At 32.2% G+C, this 9,264-nt stretch overlaps 1 protein-coding gene across 4 annotated transcripts in view; it reads right to left on the bottom strand.

The window, feature by feature from the left end:
- Positions 1 to 253: 253 nt before the first annotated feature.
- GKAP1 (G kinase anchoring protein 1) overlaps positions 254 to 9,264 on the bottom strand; it is a 70,791-nt gene continuing 61,780 nt past the window's right edge. For all 4 annotated transcript variants that reach the window (XM_038526973.1, XM_038526975.1, XM_038526972.1 and 1 more), the window contains 4 exons: positions 6,794 to 6,857; positions 3,394 to 3,464; positions 2,786 to 2,863; positions 254 to 580 (listed from right to left, as the gene is read on the bottom strand). In XM_038526973.1, the coding sequence (XP_038382901.1) occupies positions 533 to 580; positions 2,786 to 2,863; positions 3,394 to 3,464; positions 6,794 to 6,857 (261 nt within the window). In that variant the 3' untranslated portion in view covers positions 254 to 532. The remainder of the gene's footprint in view (positions 581 to 2,785; positions 2,864 to 3,393; positions 3,465 to 6,793; positions 6,858 to 9,264) is intronic.

Raw genomic sequence — 9,264 nt, 5'->3', positions numbered from 1 at the left:
TCTCAATTTCCAAACAATATGCTATCACACTCTAATATGCATGGTAATTATTTTTGCTGTTGTCTTTACACCTCCATTTCTAAGTCCTCTGAGCGTAAGCTACTTGAGGGTATCCACCAGTGTTCATTCATTTTGCAGGTCCTGTAGGGTTTAGCATGCAGAAAGTGCTGAGTAAATATTCACTGTATGTAAACAATCCAATTAATTAATCATACTTTCACACTGCTACTGAAATTTTAGAAAATCAAACATATTAATGGAAGAGTAAATTAATTTTATTGACTGATGAAAAACTAAAGTGATAAGAAGTATGGATAGTAAACAATAATCATTGAGTTCTGCTGGAATTCTATTTTTCTTCTTTCCACTTTAAGCCAAAAGGTCATAAAATTATAGACTGTTAGTGAGCTCATCATTTTAACTTTCTCCAACAAAAACTGCATAGTTTAGCAGTTGCACAGCATTAAATATATACATTTTTGCAAAACCCTGAAAGTTTTAATTTTTGTGTTGACCTCATAGGCTAACGGAATCACCTACACTGGTCGGATTCAGAGTTTCTTTTCCCTTTTCTGCCACCCTGTAAAGAAAAATAAGGCAAATTATTTAGGAAGTACCATTTTGGGGGCATTTTCATTTTAAGAATAAATGAGACAAAGTATTTTTAAATATGAATAAGAAGCAATTTTTTTTAGTTTGTTGCAAATTTGAATGTGCATACCCCTGAATTATTTTTACATGGTTATTATTTCTTTTTTTACAAATGGTTAAAGCAGGTTGTATTAATTTAGAGTTAGTAAGATTATCAATATTGTATTTTTTTAGAGCTCATTTGGACTGTTCCCTATTTTAAAAAATATAATTTTCGATCAATACTAAAACAATTTACTTCATATAATTGGCAAATTTGCTAATTCAGTTCATTATCTTTTAGAATAATTCTATTTCTAATTCAAGTTAGTCTTGTTCATATTAGATGGCATTAGAAACCTGATTTTGTTCATCAGTGGGTTGAAAATTAGGGTATACTTTTCATATTGCTCAGTGACATACATATATGAATCTCTAATTTGCTCCAAATGAAACTCCATCTATGGTATTTGATTTGAGCCAAGGAAAGAGGTAGGAGCTTAAAAGATAAGTATTTTACATTTATTACTTTTAACAAAACATTTTCTGCCTGACTCTGATTTAAAAAGCAAATACTTATTGTAGAAATACAGAAAATACAAAGGTACAAAAAATAAAATTAAAATCATCCTTAACTATTCTACTTCCCATTTTAACCATAAATAATGGTTTGATGTAATTTTATAGTTTCTCATCCATTTTTATAAAATATGGCAATGATACCCAAACTTAGTTGATCAACAGAATCACCTAAGTGGTAATATTTTTAAAATTCTGATGTTGAGACTTTGCCCTGGATCTATTTATGATCACCAGAAGTGGGCTGAACAATCTGTAACTCAAAAAATTCCCAAGTGATTCTTGGTCACTTTTGTGGTCAAGACAAGTTTGGGAACTAGTATTTGTCTGTTGAAGTACATTTCTTAAAGTGGTGGTTCTATCAAGGGGCATGTGGCATCCAGACCCATTTACTAGTGTTGGCAGCTACTCTTCGCTGCTTTCATCCTTCTTCTGATATCCCTCTTGGTGGTTATAAACATTTCTACATAAAGCTTTTTTATAAAAAAAATCAAGTATAAGAATGCCATTATTCATTCCTACCAAATAAAAGTTTTGCACAGATTCATATACTTATGGGACCTGAGATGTGTAATGCCATATGTTAAAATCAAAATTTATTTCCTGTAGCAGGAAAATACGAATACATTTACTAAAAAAACTTTCCTACAAAGTAGATACCCACTATGCATAAGTACCAGTGTTACACAGCTTAGAACTCTTACCTTGTTTTTCAACAAGATTAAAAACAAAAACAAACAAACAAAAAATTACCCTCCACAAAATTCAAGAATCCTTTTCAAAGTCTCCCAGGCAAAGAGAATTCTCCTTCTTAGACTGATGAGGTCAAACCTGGGGCTGTTACAACTTCTATGTTCTTCAGACCAGTGGCAGTAGCTTTCAAATTGTTTTTTACTCTGACCCCCCACATTAATTAACACATTTTATATCATGACTTAGACACACATACATACATACAAATATATGTGTGTGTGTGTGTACACACATATACATAAACACATATATTGAAACAAAGAATTGATTTTTTTTTACTGCTTCGTCCAGAAAAAAATGCTGAATGCCAGCTTGTAAATGCAGAAGAAATAATAGAATTAGAAAAATCACTATTTTGCAACCACCAAAATAATAACCGATACAAATATCATCAATGGATGCTAAAACCATTGGGTAAAAAGAAAAGAACATTCACACAATCTCAAAGTATCACTTCACATTATTTATTAATTATAAAGAGGAAAAGATATCTTTACAATGGAGATATCTGGGAGAAACTGCTGTGTCCAAGTGATCAAATTTATATACTAGGACAAATGCTATTATGTACCTTCCCTCGATATGATTCACTGGCACATATGCCACATCATGTACCAAGGATTTTACTTTAGTTATTGCTGTATGTACCAATATTTAGAATAACCCTAACATTTTCTAAAGTGTAAATTATATGACCAAAAACAAAATTATATGTTTGGTGAATAGATTTGGACTGAAGAAAATAGTTCTTTATTCTCACATAGTATCGATTCTGAAATGTATTATTTGTGAGGAGAACACTTTCAAAATTATAAAAGCATACCTGGTATTTGGCTAGTTCTGCTTGTAATACTTTCACTTTAGATCTTTCTTGTTCTAATGCAGCATGAAGTGAAGTCACCTAAAACCAAACATTCAATTTAAAAAAGACTTTGTCTCTTCAGGCAAAAATATTTTTAATTCTTAACACTTACTCAGAATGATGAATGTGACTACTAGATGAATAGGCATCAGAGAAGAACCACCTCCCCACCCCCCCACCCCCCCAGCTAAGCACACACACAACTTCAGTTAGGCATTTTACTCAGTTGTATATTAAAGACAGATAAAACGCAGAGTAAGGATGGGAAGAAGAAAGTCAAGTCCCTGAATAGGATAAGTTCTATCTGTCCTTCCTATTTTTATATTCATAGTCTGCATCAACTGAAATACAATTTCATCTTCCCTTACTCTTCAGGACATATCTACCTCCCTCAGCACAGTTAACAGAATCTTCATTCATTTGCAATTACATGATAATAATGATGTATAATTTATTTCACTTTACCGCAGTGTTGATGAGCTATATTTTTGTTTAATCAAGTTTCATGTTTTAGGACCAGAGAATAATACCTTAAGAAAACCAGTCCTGCATATTCTAGTTTTTCTTACCTGTATAGTTAGCTCATTCTTGATACTCTGTGATTCATCAACTTGCAGAAGTATTTCTGCTTTATCTTTCACTGACAAGAAAGGAAAAACAGCAGTATAATCTTTCCAATCACTCAAATTCTGGAACAATATTTTAGTGAACCAAGATAGTAGTACATTCGGGCAGATTAATTATCCTTATACTGAATGCATGTGTTTCTTAATTCTATATAACTCTTATTTTTTCACTGGTAAATTCTGATTATTACTACAGCAGTTTTTCTTGGAAATTTTACATTTTCTGTGGCGTTAAAATATTAATTGTATAGATACTTTGAAAGATAATTTTTTTCCAGCTATTCTAAAGAGGACGAAGATATAATTTCTCATTGGGATAAACCAATACTTTGACTAATGCTTTTTTAAAAATGTTTTTATTTATTTGAAAGAGGGAGAGAAAGCGCACAGGCACAGAGAGGGAAAGTGAGGAGAAGTAGACTCCCCGCTGAGCTCAACCCCAGGACCCTGAGATCTTGATCTGAGACAAAGGTAGATGCTTAACCAATGGAGCCACCCAGGCACCCCTACCTTGGCAAATCTAAAGCAAGATTTTAAAAACAATGCAGAATGTTTTGTTTTGTTATATTGTCAGGGTGAGCAGTACTGTAAGGTCTACAAAAAATTCAGATTTTTATCTGACTGTTCATACCAAAAAAGCACTGTCAAATAAATGTAGCTCATATGATCATAAAAGATTATATACACCTGTGGTCTTTCAGAACTGTTCCTTTGTCTAGAGGTTTTCCCTCTAGGGAAGCAAGAGATCTATCTACATTTCAGCCCCAAGGCCTCCTAAGCTTTAAAAATCTCCACATGGTTAACAACTTCTTTAACCCATGGTAAATGGCTAATGCATGAAAAACTAACTCCTCAACTTTGAAAACAAAGTAGGAGAGACTGAAGAGGTAAAATTGTAATAAATTTAGTGAAGGAGGAAAAGATCAAATATATGAGTAATGATATCATCACAGCTCTAGCAATAGAACACTGTAATTCAAATTTATCTTTCATAGTTTAATGCAGTAAGGTGAGACACTGAGTTAAGAATCAAATCATAGTCTCTCAAGATTCAAGTTGGGAACTTTTACATCCTCCTCCCCAGAATTAGGCACACCTACTGAGAACTAGTGATTCTTAGTAATTATGTAACATTTCGATTATAGTCCGTTTTCCAAAAACATACTTGTTTTGAAAACATGAATTTGAGATTACTGTTTTACCGGAAAACTTGAACATAACACGGATTTTGCATTTGCTTGAGCATAATTTCACAAACACAGAAAACAGGACCTATGCACTTACCTCAAATACCTACCAGCTATCTCTCTGTTCAGTGTTAGGAACCACACCAACTTTCCATCCTTCCATTACTTCACAGTAACGCACAACCTGTAGACCCTCTAAAGCCTATTTCCACAAGCAAACTTAAGGCTGTCTTTTAGATGAAGTACCATATTTATTACAGTATTTGTGTTCAACCATTTTAACATGTATGAAACTGTGCTACTGTTTTATTAGGTCCCAACTTTTTTTTTAATGTGTCTGTGATGGTATTTTTAAGTGTTGCATCCTCCTAACCCCATTTCCCCATAATCCTCGTGGTTTCAATTGTGCTTTTGCAGAAATTGGTGATTTTTAGGAACATGTGTTATGTTATAATGGAGCTATTTTCACTCATAAATGTTAAGAGTATATATGCTCTAACATACTGCATTTTTCATGTGATGGTTCTATATAAAATTCTTTTATTTGGATTTTTTTAAAGCAATCTCTACACCCAACATGGGGCTTGAACTCACAATTCCAAAATCAAGAGTCACATGCTCTACCAACTGAGCCAGCCAGGCACCCCTACTTGCATTTTTTAATAGTATAGAGTATGGAAACTGATGTTATTTAATTAAATAACTGATGTTATTTAATGTTAATGGTAGCCATTTTAAAATGTATTTTTGAGAGAAAACATTTATCAGTTAACTTTCTCATTTTTCACAAATGTTTCCCAAAATAGGAATATTACTTTGTTTTTAAATATTTAAAAATCATGCATCCAATGTCCAATGATACTTCTAATTTCTTCTTTTAGAAGTGTAGCTTGTAAATAATTATTTTATTTTTATACTTTTGTTCATTAAATAATCCACGTGGAACTCAGTAACATGCACAGATCTAAATTAATCTCAGAATGTTCATATCTAATTGTCCAAATAATGCCTTTCTCCATTATTTTTTAACTTCTATTTCATCATAGTTAAGCTGTGTAAGTTAATTATAAAAAATAGTGAAGTTTTAAAACAGTAAGTTTAAATCTATTTCAACACTGTATATTCTGTTCAACTGAACATGACTCCTGGTTTTATTCATATTGTTTTGGTAACTTTTTAAATATAGTTTAAGTTTTGATTGGACAATTCCACTCTCAGTATCTTCAATTTTGGTTTCTTGTTTATTCTTTAAGGTGAGTTTCACAACTTCTTGAACACTAGAGTACTCACAAGAGAGCTATTTGGGATATCATTGATACTTATTAACAGAAAACTGTTTATTAAACTTAATTTTGTCTATTCAGAAGATTTTCTCTTATTCAGGTCTTCCTATGTGTCTTTTATGATTTATAGTTTCCTTTCCATGAGCTTCACGCATAATCAGGAATGCAACTGATGTTGTGGAGGGTCTTCATTCAACATCTACTTTACTAATCTGATTATCTCTAATCATTTTTGATGGATTTTCTTAGCTTCCTGCTGGTGAACTACTGCCAAAGTTTAGAGTGGCCACAAAAGTATAAAGAGTTGGAGAGGGGTGCCTGGGTGGTTCAGTCAGTTAAGCATCTAACTCTTGGTTTCAGTTCAGCTCATCATCTCAGGGTTGTGAGACTGAGCCCCATGTCCAGCTCCGTGCTCAGCACAAAGTCTGCCTGTCTCTCTCCCTCTGCTCTTCCTCCTGTTCGCAGGTGCATACACACACTCTCTCTCTCGCTTTAAAATAAATAAATGAGATTTTTAAAAAAGATTGGGGGGGAAAGGGAAAAAAGAAAACCTAAAATGATGACAGGCATTCTACTCTAATTTTTAAAAAGAGAATCTTAAAGCAAGGTCTATTGTTTTCCTGCTAAATGTAGTCCAATACTTTATAAGAATTGAAATTTCAAATTTCCTCTTACCTGAATAGTTGGAAACTTGTATTATTATGCTAAGGTGCTATAAGAATGACTTATAATAATAAAATTATCAGCAAAAATTCAACTTGAATCACTCTGGGAAAATTCTTTATGTTGTTGAGTTATTCACATATCTTGAAAAATTATCTTCAGATATTTTTAAGTTTAACTCTTAATTCTAAAAACACACAAATCACTTACTTTCACCTTCCTGAAGCATTTTCAGTAACTGTGCATTTCTTGCCTTTACTTCTTTATACTTTGCCTAGTAGTCAAAGAAAAAAGATTTAGTTTTTTAAAGTAAATGATATAATTAACAATTTACTAAGAATTTATGGAGCTATGAATTCTAGGCTTGCTAAAAGACAGAAATTACTTTTGAAAGAAACAGAATGGAGGACAATGTATTCAGAACTGTCTACTCCTAAATTAATTCCCTGATACAATAACAGAAATTAATATTATAGGTAACTGAAAAATAAGGGATAAAACTGGAGAAAATTCAGGATAATACTAAAATTTCTTTAAGTTTTTCTCTTTTTTTTTTCCTTAAACAAAACCCTTACACAATTCAAAACAATTAGATGAAAACAAAGAATGGTAATTCACAGCTCTAGACCAAGACCATCCTGTACTATACTAGAACTTTCTGTATCTGTTCTTTATCTGCCATTGTCCAACTGTAGGCTACTAACTACTGACAGTGCCTAGGTACATACACACTGTAGTTACAGAACTATATAGCACAGTACTATGTCTGCTCATTTAAGACTTTATTAACCTCTCATTATTTCATTAACTATATGTTATTAAAGTAACTTTTAGTTGATATGAATTAATTATTTACTAGAGTATCTTTCATTTTTCTCAATTTCTTTTTCCAAATGACTTAGCTTTTTCTACTACATAAATGACACAATTATATACTTATGAACAAGAGAAATTATGTTCTGCATTAACGTCTTTATTCCAAGGAATTTTCCCTTCAACATATCTTAAACAGACTTAATTATTTATAAATATTTAATATATTAATACATTGGAGAAAACAATACACTTAATACATTGTGGAAAAACAAAAGAACAGAGGAAATCGATCACTATAACAAACTTGTCATTTCTACTCCTAACATTTACGCTGATAAGTACCAAATTTACTGATTCAAAATTCTTTCTTGTATAACATATTTAATGTATTTTAAATGAAGTCCAATAAATATGGCTTTTACTAAATACTCTATCCAGTAAATTGCTGATAATAAATTAGTAATGATATTTGGTAATACTGCAGACAATACCCTGAAAAGAAGCAAGCACCACGTAAATGTAAAGGGAACAGAACTTCTGAGCAGCTTAAGAATGAATGAGAAAGGTAAGTCAGATGGACACAAAAATATGAGGCAGAAAAACACACACAGTCAATTACAAGTATATTCACTATGAATACAGAAATATCTCCACTATGATATCTAAATTTTCTCTCAGGGCCTCAATCAATGTTATTATCTTGTCAAACTTTCTCCAGTTCAAGTCTTTTGTCCAAGGTACAGATCAGTGTACACAGACACACCTTTAATAGCAACCTTTGGGTCTAAAGTCAGCTCATAATGCAAAAATTGCAAATGAGCAAAATTATCCACAAAAAATCATTATGTTGCCCATAAAAATAGTAGTTTTATATATACAACCCTGAACAGTAAATTTATCTATAAAAACAAAATGTATAACATACTAAGGCCATGTAATTTTTTTTTATTTTTTAAAGATTTTTTAAAAAATTTATTTATTCATGATAGACAGAGAGAGAGAGGGGCAGAAACACAGGCAGAGGGAGAAGCAGGCTCCATGCAGGGAGCCGGATGCGGGACTCGATCTGGGGACTCCAGGATCACGCCCTGGGCCAAAGGCAGGCGCTAAATCGCTGAGCCATCCAGGGATCCCCAATGCCATGTAATTTATAAGAGCATAAATGAAACATTACAGTTCCCTTATTAGTATTTTTAATTTCACAAAAAAGAGAGCACTTAAATGATATGTATGTTGTGAGTTCAGCTGCATCCTGAATATCTATGCCTGTATCTACAGCCATTTCAAACTCAGTAAATACAAAATGGGATATTAGTCCCCACTGCCCAGACCTGTTCAAAATGTGCTCTTACTCTTACATTTATTTTTTTTTGTTTTTTTGTTTTTTTTTTATTACTCTTACATTTAATACCTGTCCCTTGTTTTACTATACTATCTTCACTCCACGCCTCATGCGTGCATATATATATATATTTGTATATATGTATATATATACACATATTATCTTATAAATGTTACTTAGGCTGAGTTTTTAGATAGGAATTGAAATGTATATTCATTTAGCATCAATCCAGTGGTTTTTCTGCCTATAGTTTATGAAGCTTTGCATTTATTTAATTCTATTTTTTTTTTATCATGATAAGTGTGTTCTTTAATCCCCATCATCTACTCTCCCACCCCCCACAATCTCCTCTCTCTGGTAACAATCAGTTTTTTCTCTATAGTTAAAGAGTTTGTCTCTCGGTTTCTTTTTTTTGTTTGTTTCTCTGTTTTGTTTCTTAAATTCCACTCATGAGTGAGATCATATGATGTTTGTCTTTCTCTGACTTTTTTCACTTAGCATAATACTCTCTAGTTCCATCCAT

Source organism: Canis lupus, chromosome 1 (assembly GCF_011100685.1).
Source record: "Canis lupus familiaris isolate Mischka breed German Shepherd chromosome 1, alternate assembly UU_Cfam_GSD_1.0, whole genome shotgun sequence".
Classification (NCBI taxonomy): domain Eukaryota; kingdom Metazoa; phylum Chordata; class Mammalia; order Carnivora; family Canidae; genus Canis; species Canis lupus.
The sequence above is the reverse complement of the archived record's forward strand: the minus strand, read 5'-3'. Positions and strand labels throughout refer to the sequence as shown.